General features: G+C 53.0%; 5 protein-coding genes across 5 annotated transcripts; 2 read left to right on the top strand and 3 right to left on the bottom strand.

Annotated features, from left to right (window-relative positions):
• Positions 1-359: 359 nt before the first annotated feature.
• BZA05DRAFT_382803 (uncharacterized protein) lies at positions 360-2315 on the bottom strand. Its single transcript, XM_051482158.1, has 5 exons — positions 1721-2315; positions 1593-1667; positions 1294-1542; positions 1111-1229; positions 360-1049 (listed from the first exon to the last, which is right to left on the bottom strand). Exons 1-5 carry the CDS (start codon positions 2164-2166, stop codon positions 631-633), a joined length of 1308 nt encoding a protein of 435 aa, XP_051344527.1. The 5' UTR covers positions 2167-2315; the 3' UTR covers positions 360-630.
• A 515-nt stretch (positions 2316-2830) lies between these two features.
• BZA05DRAFT_382800 (uncharacterized protein) lies at positions 2831-4514 on the top strand. The gene is made up of 4 exons (XM_051482157.1): positions 2831-3245; positions 3298-3687; positions 3749-4292; positions 4351-4514. The coding sequence occupies exons 1-4, from the start codon at positions 2985-2987 to the stop codon at positions 4371-4373; spliced, it is 1218 nt and encodes a 405-aa protein (XP_051344526.1). The 5' UTR covers positions 2831-2984; the 3' UTR covers positions 4374-4514.
• A 199-nt stretch (positions 4515-4713) lies between these two features.
• BZA05DRAFT_440537 (uncharacterized protein) lies at positions 4714-5611 on the bottom strand (the record flags this gene model as incomplete). Its single annotated transcript, XM_051486603.1, has 2 exons — positions 4714-5226; positions 5288-5611. 2 exons carry the CDS (start codon positions 5609-5611, stop codon positions 4714-4716), a joined length of 837 nt encoding a protein of 278 aa, XP_051344525.1.
• A 1166-nt stretch (positions 5612-6777) lies between these two features.
• BZA05DRAFT_366488 (uncharacterized protein) lies at positions 6778-10258 on the bottom strand. Its single transcript, XM_051481533.1, has 3 exons — positions 9539-10258; positions 7575-9480; positions 6778-7516 (listed from the first exon to the last, which is right to left on the bottom strand). Exons 1-3 carry the CDS (start codon positions 10150-10152, stop codon positions 7028-7030), a joined length of 3009 nt encoding a protein of 1002 aa, XP_051344524.1. The 5' UTR covers positions 10153-10258; the 3' UTR covers positions 6778-7027.
• A 2847-nt stretch (positions 10259-13105) lies between these two features.
• On the top strand, positions 13106-13658 carry BZA05DRAFT_414673 (uncharacterized protein; the record flags this gene model as incomplete). The annotated part of the gene is made up of 2 exons (XM_051485267.1): positions 13106-13388; positions 13561-13658. 2 exons carry the CDS (start codon positions 13106-13108, stop codon positions 13656-13658), a joined length of 381 nt encoding a protein of 126 aa, XP_051344523.1.
• Between the last annotated feature and the right edge of the window lie 17 nt (positions 13659-13675).

The following is a 13675-nucleotide window of genomic DNA, read 5'->3' as shown; positions in this document are numbered from 1 at the left end:
AGTAACTACCGCTTGCTTGACTCGGCCGAAACCTTTGCACTCTTTCGGCTTCTTATGGGAAAGATTTTCTCGACATCGCGTCGGGCCCTGTCAGCGGCTGAATTTGGCCTTCATTTGGCGTTGACTCAGCGGCCACACGAGAGAAGCGCTTAATCGCACAACGAACGGCTGATTGTGACACCGCTAAGCGCGTCTACGGCACGCACATCGTCACTCGGCCGATGGATTCAAGCACCTAGTATCCTAGTATCATAGTACAGTCCTCAACGAGGGGCTTTTCAGGATCTTGGCTAGATTTAGCCAGTCTGGACGTTTCCCGATTTCAGCACTTTGGTCACGAGTGGATCCCCAAGAGTGATCGGCTGGAAACCGACTCACGTGCAATGGCTTCTTGCACGTGTCATGTTGTCATCGGCAGACGAAACCATCGGGGCAATGCACATGCCCTCAAGCGGCTTATTCTCCGGCTCGTCAGCACTTTCAAGGCGTTACATAATAAAATCTAGACGACAACAACCGTGCGCTCCAGCTCATCTTGAAACAATGAAATCTAGTTGCATCTCCAAAACCGCCGTCTCCATAATCCAGGGTATCATACTTGACATCATGCACAGATCACTGCCTACTCGTTCAATCTTTCAGCACCGTGCCACCGCGGTAACTCCACAACCTCGAAGTTTCCTCCAAATCCGTCTTCTTGATCACTCCCTCCTGGCCCGCGTCGATGAGTACACCTTTCGCATCGCTCCTGCCATCGGCGGCATCCTCAGTCGCATTGACGGGCACAAACACGGGCTTCCCCTCTTCGCCGACGTTGAACATCTCGTCCAGATAATGCATCACGAACTGGTGTCCGCCTTTTCCAGGACGCATAAACAGTTTTCCCGCGAACTGGTTGTCTTCCATACCCGAGCCATGGTAGGCATCGTCTGCGACGTGTGGGCGGCCGCTGAGGGACCATTCGAGGAAGTCAGCTTCCGTGTTGTCTTGACGGGCGCGCGGCCCTGGATGATAGGCGAGGACGCCAAAGCGACTGACGAAGTCGTATTCTGGGGAATGGTGGGGTTAGAATTGCCGTGTCTTGGGGGTAGTCCTGATGAGGATGCTTACCGTTGCCGTAGTGCTCGATGTGTTTGATCGTCGGGAAGCGAATGGCCTTACCACCCGACTTGGGCGTGTACGTGTTTGGCGGGTTATTGAAGTGATTGGCTGCACAACCGAAGGTGTAGCTGCTGAAGTCAGAAACTAACTGACGCACTGAGACCCCGCGAAGGGATGCGGTCGAGTACATACACCTCAAGGCGCTGCAGTACTTCGTCCGCCACGTCCGCATACAGCATGTCCAATGCCAACGACGTTACCAACGCTCCCTGACTATGCGCAATGACCACGACCTTCTTGTACCTCCATTCCTCCCGGTTCTTGGGATCTCGCATTAGGAGATTGGTCCGAAGTTGCTTGTACGTGTTTCTGACGCAGCCGCTGGTGAGTCCCAGGTCGCGCTGAATAAGGCACTGAAAGATATCCAGCACCACGCCGTATCTGCTTCTATCAGCAAGAATTCCGGTGTTCGGTGCGAAGGGGAAACGGACGTGCGGTTGTGAATCGCGTCTATGGGCCGCCCGAACCGTCGCTGAAGCTCATCGATTGCGCTCTGCGCCCACCACCTACGCGTGTTTAGCCACCGATATGCGACCCCACCAAGCGCGCGCGTACTCACCTCCCCGCCATAACGCCGTTTACGAAAACCCACTTCTCGCCGGGCACCTCGTCGATCGTGGGCTGGCTCTCGATCAGCTCGCCCTCGGGCGCTTGGTTAAGTATCCATGCGAGCGCCCACACAACCGCGCCATACCCCGCCGCAAACAGCAACCACATCGCGCCAGGCCACTGCAACCATAGTGGTATCAATCCGAACCCCAAAATGCCGACGGCGACGAAAATGACGTGGACTAGTAGAGTGAAGATGTTCCCCGGCGACCAGAGGTACAACTCGCCGCGAGGGTTGGACGTGTTCAAAGGGAAGATGATGTAGGGGAGGTAGGCGAAGTTGCGGAAGAGGAGAATCGTGTCGGTGAAGAGGAGCGAGGTCGATGGGAAGCGGAAGGGCGCGGGGGAGCGGTTTGTGCTGTTTGTCGTTGGCGATGGACCCGACGCGACGTCCATGGTTGCTTCCGTCTGCTAATCCGTTGGCTGTGGTTGGTCGAAGGGTATTGGTAGTGGGGTGGGGTATTGCGCGGCGAGTTTCACGGTGCTGTTGCAGTCGATGGCGTTGGCCTGGGTGATCACAACACTTTATACTCGAACTATCGATGCAAGCAGATGAGTTCCTGGACGTTCGCAACCAGAATGCGTGTTTAGCTCCTCAGCTCAGCCTATCGCATGCAGTGCGACACGGCAGCGACAGCTGCGGCTGAACGTCAGCGATCAGCAAGCTGCTGATCTCCAGCGGTTGTGTATCGACACAACACGGTGAATGTCCCGATCGACCCGTTCCGAGACGAAACAAACAGCTTGGACCCACAAGAAGTCTGCGTTTCGAGTGCGTGATGACGGCTTCAAAGTTCACAGCTTCAAAGTTCACATGTTTGTGGGTATGGCCGCTTGTGTACTAACTCTAACTAGAGTACCTAGTAGTTAGAGTCTAGTTAGTGGTAGGTCCAGGTTCTATTTTTACATAGCCGCAACCGTTTGAAGTTTGAAGTTTGATACCGGCTGTAACGTTACATGTCATGTCACGTATCTAATGTCACGTAACTAATGTGACAGTAAAGCATGAGTCGTGACGGCAACGTTATTGCCAAGACGGCCAGTGGTGGCTGGTGGGTGGCTGGTGGGCTGGTATTCACTCTCTCCGTTCTTTCAAGGGGCCAGTCACAAATCAGTCACGTGCGTGACGCGACACACAGTAACGTTACCGTCAAGACTTACACTGTGACGTGACAATTTACCGTCACGCCTCATACTTTACGGTAATCCGGTACATGAGATTCGCTGCCCTGCGTCTCTCGTTCGCCGATAATCACCGTATCCCTTCCATCTCTCGTCAACCACCAACAGAAAACATACCAACTGGGAGCCGGAAGGGTAAAGAGGTCAAGCAGAAGGCAGTTCAGATGGCATCTGAGGAGAAGACAGTTCCGGTGAAATCTGCCGAGGAGGACTTGAAACTAGGCAATTGTAAGCTCGCCTTGCGATGGGACAAAGCCATGAACGAATTGTCTATCTTCAGCATCAACTTAATGGTTTGTACCGGCAGAGCAAAGTTTGATGGCATTTACTGACACCTGTTCGCAGACGTTCCGCGAGATCTTAACCCACAACCGCAGCTTCCAGGCGGCACGCGACGTCGCAGTCCGCGTGAATGGTAAGATGTACCATGTCGATCGTCTGACGGACTTTGAAGATTTGTGCAAACTTCCCTCAATGCTGGTTACGATGATGTTCGAAAAGACAGACGAGGTCATCCTACATAACGAGGAGCCCAAGCTTCGCACCGCGCTCACAGTAATAGGCGCACACACCAAGTACTTCCGCGAGTCGAAGGACTCTCCCGCTATCAATATGATCTCGAATGAACGTCGGGCGACCATCAACGCGGCTGGATTTGTTCGGATGACGCTTCGCAAGTCTCTATCTGCGGAGCCACGGCGGTTCCTCGTTCGCACAGAGGACACGCAAAATAGGGTCGGTTGAACCTAGGTATTCCCTCTAGCTGTTAGAACTCGAATTGATGGATGCGTTACAGCTTCTTACGGAAACAATTCAACGGCTCCTTCCTGAATGTTTCGAGTCTTCTCCAAATTTGAAGAAACCAACTTCATTGTCCGATGGGATGGTGCATCTTTGGGACGTAGTCATGGACTCCGCCATCAACATGGAGAGTTTCCCCGGCCGCTCCGCCCCAATTGAGTCTCCGTTCAACGCCCCTTATAATGCCTGCGACTTCATCATCCGTTTGGACATCGCCGACGGGATTTCCCGCCCCAAGAACCGCTGCCTCTTCATGCGCATCTATGGCTATGATAAGCAAGTGGACCTACTCGGGCTTCTCAATGAATACGTTAATCCATTTCTTGGGTTGATTCTTGTGCCGTTGGGGGCGAGAAATCCTAAGAAACCCGAGCCCTTTTTCAAAACGACCTTCACGGTTTGGTCTCCGAGGCTTGAATGGCATTACCCACTGGTGGATGGACCTGAGTGGTGGGCTACACTGATCGGACCTGATTCTGACAATACCTGTGCTTACATCACACATATCAAGTGCGAAATCACTCCTTGTCACGGTTTTTGTGAGCTCAAGTCAATCCATCCGATTTTTAATATATGGTCACGACTGACATATCATAGACATGAAAGGTGCTTTTGCCTAGGTAGGTATGTTGCATGATGGAGGAAACCGGCCGGGAACTCTGAGAATGATGGCGTGGTCGGCATAGGTATCGAATGGGAAACCGTACCTGAAAAACATGGTGACATGGTTAACTGTTTCAGAGTGGGATATGATGGTATACACTTTTCTGAAATTGGCTGTGCTATCTAACCGCATGAAAAGAGTGAACCTCGAATTTTGAAAACATAATTGAAGATGACATCCATCCATTTCCAGCGTTGCATGAAATAAATTATCTAACGAAAACAGAAAACTACCAAGCTCAAATCCCTAGGGGAGTGACTAAAAATTATTGAACTGGAGAAACGGTCCATCCTCGGTTAGTGGAGCCCGCCCGGTGGCGGATGCAGCCTATATTCACCATCAGGATGCCGATACATCGTAAAATATCCATCAGGAATCCTCCCATCATCCTGAGAATCGGCTCTTGGCGGCTGTTGCGCCCCGTTTCCCTCTGGCGGTTGCCGCCCGGCTGCTCCCTGTGGCCTGTAGCTGCCAGTCAGGGGATCGTATACGAAAGCAGCGTCAGGATAAAGTCCTTGTGTCTGGACTCCCTGCTGTTGCGGCTGTCGTGCTTCTCCGGGCGCGTTCCGGGGCGGTGGAGCGGGAGGGTTGTATTGGCCAGCCGCCTGAGCGGGAGGGTAGTAGTATTGGCCAGCTCCCTGAGCGGGATAGTAGTAGTTTTGGCCAGCCGCCTGAACGGGATATTCATATTGGCCAGCCGCCTGAGCGGGATATTCGTATTGGCCAGGATTGTAGTATTGTCCCGCCTGCGGATAGCCCCCGCCAGCAGGCGGATTCCAGTCCCTCACTCTCGCACGCTCCTCATCGTACTATTCCCCATCAGCATACTTGCCCATCTTATCGGTCATGCAAACCATGGGGAGAGCTTACATCCGGTGCCGCCAGCCACAGCGGGCGCCTCCCGGCGGCTCTATCGGCATTGTTGCGCAGGTACGCTTCATACCCTACCGCCCGCGCTCGGTCCTCGTTGCCGCTGGTCGCCACATAATTGTTGTAGGCGCGCCCCGCTTCCTGCGCCGTCCGGTTGGCGTATGCTTGCCGCGCAGCTAGCAGCTCGGTGAGAGTGAGGTGGCGCTGGTCGGCTGGCACGAACCCGAGGTCCGTGTACGTGTTGTCCCTCATGCGGAGCATGAAATGCCCATTCGGCTCGTAGTAGCTTTTGTGGTTGGCGGGGAGGTCGGCGGGGGGTGACATTTTACTTGCTTGTCACTGGTTCTGGGTAGTTTGGGACTTAAGTGATATTCTCTGAAGTAGAGATTGCGAAGACGTGTCTGTGGTTGTTATTTTTGAAGTAGTGTTCGTGTAATTGTTGATTTCGTACTCGTGAGTATCGTTTATATGAAAGTATTCCGAAGTTGCTTTGAACTGTGCAAGTGTGGAGTGAGAACGAGAGGAGGAGCAGGAAAAGGAGCGGTTTTTATCAGGAGGAGGACACTTCTCCGGCTTGAATGAGATTTGCGCTCTTCATAATTCTCTGGCCTGATTTTAGTAACATCATAGCCTCTTTTTAGAATCGGTGGGAGTGGTCGCGATTCTTTGAATAAGTTCATATATGGATATTGAATTGTGTTGACTTGTTTGAGATGCACATTTTCACATGGTTATTTGAAAGGGTTGAATCTCACGAAGCTTTGAAGTGGGCTTGGCAACGGTACGTAAATTAAACGAGATCGGTTGGCATTTATCCAGTCTCGTCCCTACAACCCCACATGTGATGTCACTCGTCTAGTGGTGGAAAACTTACTGTTGCGTAAAACACCCCTTTTTTTCCATAGTACCTATGGTAAGTCCTGATCTTCGCTAGCCAGAGGTGATCCGTGTGGAGGCGAGGATTGTTGGGACGAAACTGCGATTTATTACTCTGGCAAAAAAACGGGTGCTTTTGGCGACGGTGGTGCTACCATATTATATATAATGCGCAGTGGAGCTTACAATGCATAAATAGGACGGCTGAGTATGGAATGCATTAAAGGAAGAGTGCGTACTCACGGAAGGTGCTCATCCTCACGGATATGTCGATCAAAAAGTACGGCAGATCTACCGAAGTGTGTCGGTATTTGCGAGGTTGGGCATTCACATGAATGCCGTTGGTTGGCGGGGGCGCAGCAGTTTTATCAATCTGTCAGCAGTCACTTAACCACTCCATTCCAATGAATTTGTATTACTAAGTTACTATAATATATTCGAAATGCCGTGGCGATACTATCTCTCTACTGCATATATCAAATACGAATTCGTTTGATTGCGGACCTGCTACGGAATGATAGTTACTAGCATGATTGTGAGTACGTTGTCTCTACGCAGCAGCAACAATAATAATAACAGCATGTCCGGAGTAATCTCAGTAATGATATCGTATGCCTCTATAGGGTACGTATTTTCTTATTTACGTCCTTGGCAGATGGTAGAAGGAGCGAGTGATATCTATCGAGTACACTACTAGCAAATCCTCAGAACATAATGCAGAAGTCAAGTACGATGTGGAGGGGACGGGATAAGGTGCACGATAGCAGCCTTGACTAGAAAAGATCGAATTCAATGACACGAAACCAGAAAAACCCCAGCCATCGAACCTAAACGACACCACGCGTAACTAGCGAGCGCACGCCCTTATCTCCCAAATTCCTCAAAAATACTCTTTACCTTCCCACCCATCCCATCCTCATCACTAGGCCACTCGAACGTTGCCTTACCCCGAACCCCGAACCACCCCAACCCACCTTTCTTCAACCCCTCGGGAGTCTTCCACCTCTTGTCCGCCGGCATGGCAACCACGTGTACGCGAAGCCCATACTTCAACTCTGTGCTCGCAATCGCGCTGCCGTCCGTGACGTCCAAGAGCGTGAGCAGGTCTGGTACTGCCACTATTATCTCTTTCTGGTCGTCAGATGGAGAATTGGGATCGAAAAGGGAGGCGTAGAGGAATTCATTTTGGAATGGGATTTTTAGGTGGTAGGCGGGTGGGACGAGGGGCTGTATTGTGGTGGTAGAGGGTAGAGGACTTAGGAGGATCGTGCCGATGTTGTAGCCGTCGGTGATGCTGGTTGTTACGCGGACAACTTTGCCGGTATACACTAGGCGCATGGCGGTACATTTGAACTGCAGAATATCAGCTGGTATGATTCGCTAATACCGAGTGAAAAAGGAAGGTACATACCAAAGCATCAAGCACGCTACCACCATGGTAGTTCCCAATGGCACGGCCAATATACCACGCCTTAGATAGCGAATGTAACACCATAGTATCCTTAACTTCCCTTCCGGTCAATGGCCGCGGAGAAATGGACATGGCCATTCCATTGTCGATACTCAGCTGCCTGAGCGCCTTTTCCAGGTCCGCAGTTGTAGAGGCGTCTGAGATGGCAAATACGTTTTTATCGCCTACTGAAACACCAACAGGCTGCACCTGGCAGCCCGCGAGATACGGCGTCGCGTGCTCGATACTCGGAAATGCTCGGCCCATGGCATCACAGTCTATCACTGGGAGATGAGGGTTGACGCAGGCGGCGGTAAGTCCCATCAGCCCGTTCCCACCGCCGATCTCGTCGGTTATGTAACCAGAGACATTCCCCCAAGATATGCCGGCAGCCTGGACGGCTGCTTGCTGGGCCCTTGAGACCTCAGCTGCGTCTTGAATCCTCTCGGCCGAGACGCTGGGAGCCCCGTAGTGCGAGCCAAAGAGAAAGTATCTAGAGTCATCGACGGAAGCTGGTGAGATTATCCGCAGGCTTCTGGGAGGAAGACTGGAGAATAATGATAGAGTCCGGAGGAGGGAGACGTAAGTTGAGCCACCACCGCCGCAGCCTAATATTCCGCAGCCAGTCGAAATAAAGTGGATATCCAGGGCTGATGGGTACCATATATTCCTATGGATGTCCGGAGTGTAGTATTCGGGATTCTGGTCAGATCCATTTGAGAATGAGGATGAAAGTAGGCTGGTAAACTTGTGCTTGGATGGAAGCCTTTGGGGCGATACGGTAGGGACTTTCGACGACATAAGTGGTGGTTGAGCTATCGATGGGGGAGGAGCATTGGCATCAAGAGGACCGACTGCCCGAACGATGAAACGCACAACCTTTTGCTCCACATATTGTAACTGGATTTTCTCGACGGCCACAACTCGGGTTTTGGATTTTTCGGCACCATTTTCCACCGCCTTCTGTATTGCATCGGCTTTGAGTCTGTCTTCTACTACTTCTTCCCTTTCTTTCATGATGATTAGAGTATCTAAAAGGCCTTCCACCAGAGCAACTGCTGCACCAACGGCATTGGCAGCACCGGCAAATGGGACTTCGATGACCTCACATATGCCGCTCAGTCCTCCCTTGATCCCTTCGTCCACGATAATTGCGCCACCCCCAGCCAACAATACGGTTGCTGGGGTCTGAGTGGCCTTCATGGAGTCAATTCCCGTAGCTAGAACCGTCCGGATATGCTCCTTGACCAGATCCACGACCCATCCCGGAATCAGCCGCACGCGTTCCTTTTCGCCGTACGAAGGACAAGCGACGAGACCCGAGGCAACGGCCACATCAGTCACCGTCATCGTTGTTCCACCTGCGAGTATGGATTCTTTGACGATCCTATACCCCAAACTTTCCGGGCCCACCTTAACGCATTTACCATCTTCGTCGACCTTGACGATAGTTCCGCCGCCCAGAGGAAGCGTCGCCACATCCGGCATTGGAAATGTAGTGCGAACCCCAGCAACCTCGACGCAAGCCGGCGCTTGCCGCGGGAATCCGTTCGGTTGCAGGAAACCGATGTCGGTGGTGGTACCCCCGATGTCCACAACTACCACCTGCTCGTCCGCCTTACGAGGGCGTTTACTGGTCAGGAAAGCTGCCCCAGCCATGGAGTTTGTGGGTCCGCAGGTGAATGTTTTGATGGGTAACTGCTTTGCTGCCTCGGCGCTGCAGTGTGTGCCGGAGTTTGTCGTCAGAAAGAGCTGAACGGTAGCAGGTAGTTTCAGCTCCTCCATCGCCGTTGAGATCCCGCCGACAAAACGAAGCGCGATCGAATGGAGTGAGGCATTGAGTATCGTTGCGTTCTCACGCTCGATACTGTCACCACAACTAGTCAGTAAGAAAACAAGAATCTGGACAAGACACGGAACCGTACAATCCAATGTTCCCTACGTCCCGACTACACACTACTATCATCTCCGGCGCCACTTGCGTGAAGATGTCCCTAACCCGGTATTCCTGTTCCCCTTCGTTATCCAACGGCGAAAACACGCCTACCACGGCAACATGTCTGATCCCGGATTCCCTCATCCGTCTGGCTTCAGCAGAGATGGTATCTTCATCCAACTCCGCTATCGCGCCGCTGTGAATCTCCAGTCCACCGTCAACGGCCGTATATCCACCGTCGCAACATACGCGCAGTTCACCGGGCCAGGCAGCAAATGGCGGGATGTCCTTGATGTAGGGCCCGCAGAGTCGAAGCACAGCAACTCGTTCCAGCACGTCGATGTCTCGCTCTACGAGCGCGTTCACGAAAGCGGTGGTGCCGACTGTGATGGACCGGATGCAGGAACGATCAATTGCAGTGGTGGAGAGAAGAAAAGAGATTGCAGCGGTGATTCCCGAGGTGATGGACAGCGCGGTGGGGGCCTTGTAAGTCGATACTACCTCGAACTCATTCGAGGCTGGAGAAAATGAGAGGAGGGCGGCATCTGTGTTTGTTCCGCCGACATCGACTCCGATCTTGAAGTAGGAGCCAGAAGGCAGCATTTGGGAGTGCAGACAAGATCAGGAGCGGGATTGTATCGGAACGAAGAGGCTGACTACGGTGTATCGTGTGTGAGTCGGAACCAATCAGTACCTCGACGAATCAGTCAATAACAAACACGGTCATTCGTGCGGCTCATGGCACCCGATAGGACCATTTTTCCGAACAAAGTGTTACACCGTAAGGACTTGTGTAACTACCAGTGACCCGTGCCGTGCTGGATGCCCCGCACTCAGCCAGGGTTCCAAACGAAGACGGAACCAGGTTCGCGGAAGCTGAGGCTTATCTCACCGCCCCAGGAAGCTGAAGGATCACGTCGCCAACTCGATATTGATGCACTCCAGGCTGATGGGTCATCGCCACCCCAGACAGACAATAAGGGCAAGGCGCAAAGCGAAGCTCCCAGGCAACGAGGCTGGCAAGCTTCATTCTGTAAAGACTGGGGGAGAGAAGAAAGGGGAGAAGAAGAAGGTGAAAGGCTGGGCCACGGGCAACTCTGAAACGCAAGCAATCCCCGTGGAGGTAATCATAGCGCCAAGGTGATGAGCAACTTGCCATGAGAAAATATTGGAGACGGTTACCAGACGGGCTGTACGGGAGCTGCTGGCCACCAAGGGGCCCGAACGAGGTGAGATGGCAATAAGCCGACGCACGGACTGATGGCACAGGAACAGTTTCTTCAGTTTTCTGTTGGCTGAGCTTTATTTGTGAGCGAAACAGATGATGAAATACAAATTAGATATCAGCGACACGAGTGTTTTGCTGTAACCACTCATGTCACCGATATCTAATTTGTATCTGATGATTAGGCTTGAAGGCGATGCTAGTAACAAAGTAACTACAGATGATCTGATACAAAATATGTCAAATAGAAGATGTAATCGCTGATAATCTTCTCTTATCCTCCAGTCTCGCCGGACCAAGACATTGTTGTAGACTGCCAGCATAGCTGCGACCTTCTGCGAGACATTCCGGACGGCCAACTCTCCCAGCATCACTGCGGCCGTCATCGACCGCTTCCGGACGTCTCATACTCTGAAAATCACAAAATAGATATCGGCGGCATGCATGGGCACAGAAGGAGGCATCGCCATAGTTGGGAGGGAAAAAATATCATGTCGACTACCCCCGTGACTCCCACGCGACCAAACGACCGAGTGATTCTCCCCAACACTTCCACTCTTGCGCCGGCCTAGACTCGCCAATATTCTCCTCACAACCAGGAACCGAGCATCGTCCTATGTATTGTACGCTCTCCGGATACGAGCTCGTAGGCGCGTTTGGCTTGCGCCTTTTTGAGGTGGGTAGAACGAACAGGGTCTCGTTCCCGGCTTCGTTCCCGTCTTCGTCTCTAGTATGCTTATTTCCGCCTATAGTTACAGTGACTGTATACGCGGTTCTTCCAGCAGCGTTAAGTGCTGCGGCGCGGTGAAGTCGAAGACCTCGTGGCCGTACGTGATGCCGGATTGGAAGCTGGGGTCAGCTCTATCGGCTTGGAGGAATACCGCCACGAAAGCGGAAGGGTGATTGCGGGTGATGCCACCGTGGGCGGCGGACGCGGCGGTCGCGACGAAGGTGGCCCCTTTGCGTGGGTTCGTAACGAGAGTACGAGTGGGAGAAGAGACAGCGAGACCTCACACCGCAAGAGACGGACTCCTACGTGTTCCGTGAAGATAGGAGCAGACTGACATCCGCTGTGGCCTTAAGGTATCGTAGATTTGTAGGACTCGATTGGCGATTCAATCATCTCCATGAAACTTTGCATAGTCCTATGCGTGTTCCGAATTTTTCTTGGAGAAACATTCTTCCTTCAACGGATACTCCAGCGTACAGAAGCCGTCAGGGCATCATCGTTCGTCTGCACTGGCTCCACCGAGGGAAGTTCCGGTGGGAGAATCACGCCGTCGGACTTGAAGCTGGCGTGCGACACTCTGGGAATTGAACTTGATTAGGGGTAATCGACTATCTAAGCCCATCGATCGAGATGCTCCGCTTTTCCGTGTACGTAGGACACCCCCCAAATTCTTTCATAGGTGCTTTCGGTAGACTGCGGATGGTGAACCGGGCGGCCCGGGGAGGCGATCCTGTCGGTCTAGGCACCTCTATCAAGGACACATTGTATGATCAAAAGCGTCTCTGCTGAACTGTCCGCTTAGCAGCTTCTGCTGTATTGGTTCATCGAGTAGGACACGGTAGTCGGCTTGGTTTAGACAGTCATTGTCCAAGACTCGGGAAGACGGCGGTTGACGATTGACGGTTGACTGCAGATTTTGGCACGGCAGATCGACGATGGGTAGGCCGGGGAAATGTAGGGTTAGGGAATTCAGAATTTCCCCACTCCTCTTCCGAGGTTGATTTTCCCCAGGCAGTAAAAATGTCTGCTATCATCCATGCTCAACTGCCCTCAGCCCCAGCGAAGCACAGCAAAGACTGCTGTCGACTCAAGTGCGCAATAAAGGTTCTCTCCCCAAAGAAATCACCAGCCAACCGGCACCGCTCCAGGTTGTTGCAGCCCGGATAGGTGTTGCCGGCGTCGGAGGGGATAACCAGGTGTTTGGGAGCAGTCACGGGGTGGATGGTGAACAGTTGGCAGACCGCCGTTTCGTTCGCGTCGAGCATTGCGCTGTGTACGGGCTACAATTGCGGTGTCTCCCTCCGCACCACCATCACCATCACCATCAGAATCGGTCTCTGTACATATCTTGGCAACCTCCGCCAGCAGCCCGGCCAGCTTGCTGGGATTCCGTCTCGCCTCTCTACCAGCCCCTTCCAAGTTCCTCTTCCCCAGGCGCTCGATCGCAACTTGGAAACCATTTTCCCCTTGTGCTGAGCTGCTCCCACCTCTCCATAAAAAGCCTGGGCGGTGGTGGGCGGGAGCTCCAGGGCGTAAATGACTCTTCCCATCGGGCCGAGTGATATCTACGATTCTTTGAAAGATGGCTCTTCGGGGTTACTATGTGTCATTCAGATGCTCTCGTTTGCCCTGAGCGCACATGTTCGACCCTCGGGCTACGTCACGCGCGGCCGCGCCCTGAAGAGTCGCTACTCTCCGCCGATCTTCGGGCCTGCTGCTGGCTGCTCTCTGCGGAGTTCTCGCCGCAGTACCAGGACAGGGCGCGCAGGGAAGACGGCGAATGGCGAATGGCGAACGGCGAATGGCGAACGGCGAATGGCGAACGGCGAATGGCGAACGGCGAATGGCGAACGGCGAATGGCGAACGGCGAACGGCGCGTTTTTGTAAGTGTGGAGATGTACGACGTTGCGCTGCAACTCCGAGTGACGAGCTGCGTCCTCCGCCATCGCTTGGAACATTCCCATTCCCGGCGTGTTGAATCTTCAGCACGCAAGCGTCAGTACCTATCTCGCGACGAGTCGGAAAAAAGCATGGGTAGGTACATACGGCACGAAGCCCCGGACCAGACCTTCGAAGGCACCGACGCACCGTCGGCGAGTCGGCGGATTTTCTGCCCGAGTGACTATGAGTATAGCATCGCCGCCGGAGAGTGAGAGCGAAGTAGGATTCA

Source organism: Tricharina praecox (genome assembly GCF_024521635.1).
Source record: "Tricharina praecox strain CBS 144465 chromosome Unknown BZA05scaffold_1, whole genome shotgun sequence".
Taxonomy (NCBI): Eukaryota; Fungi; Ascomycota; class Pezizomycetes; order Pezizales; family Pyronemataceae; genus Tricharina; species Tricharina praecox.
The sequence above is the reverse complement of the archived record's forward strand: the minus strand, read 5'-3'. Positions and strand labels throughout refer to the sequence as shown.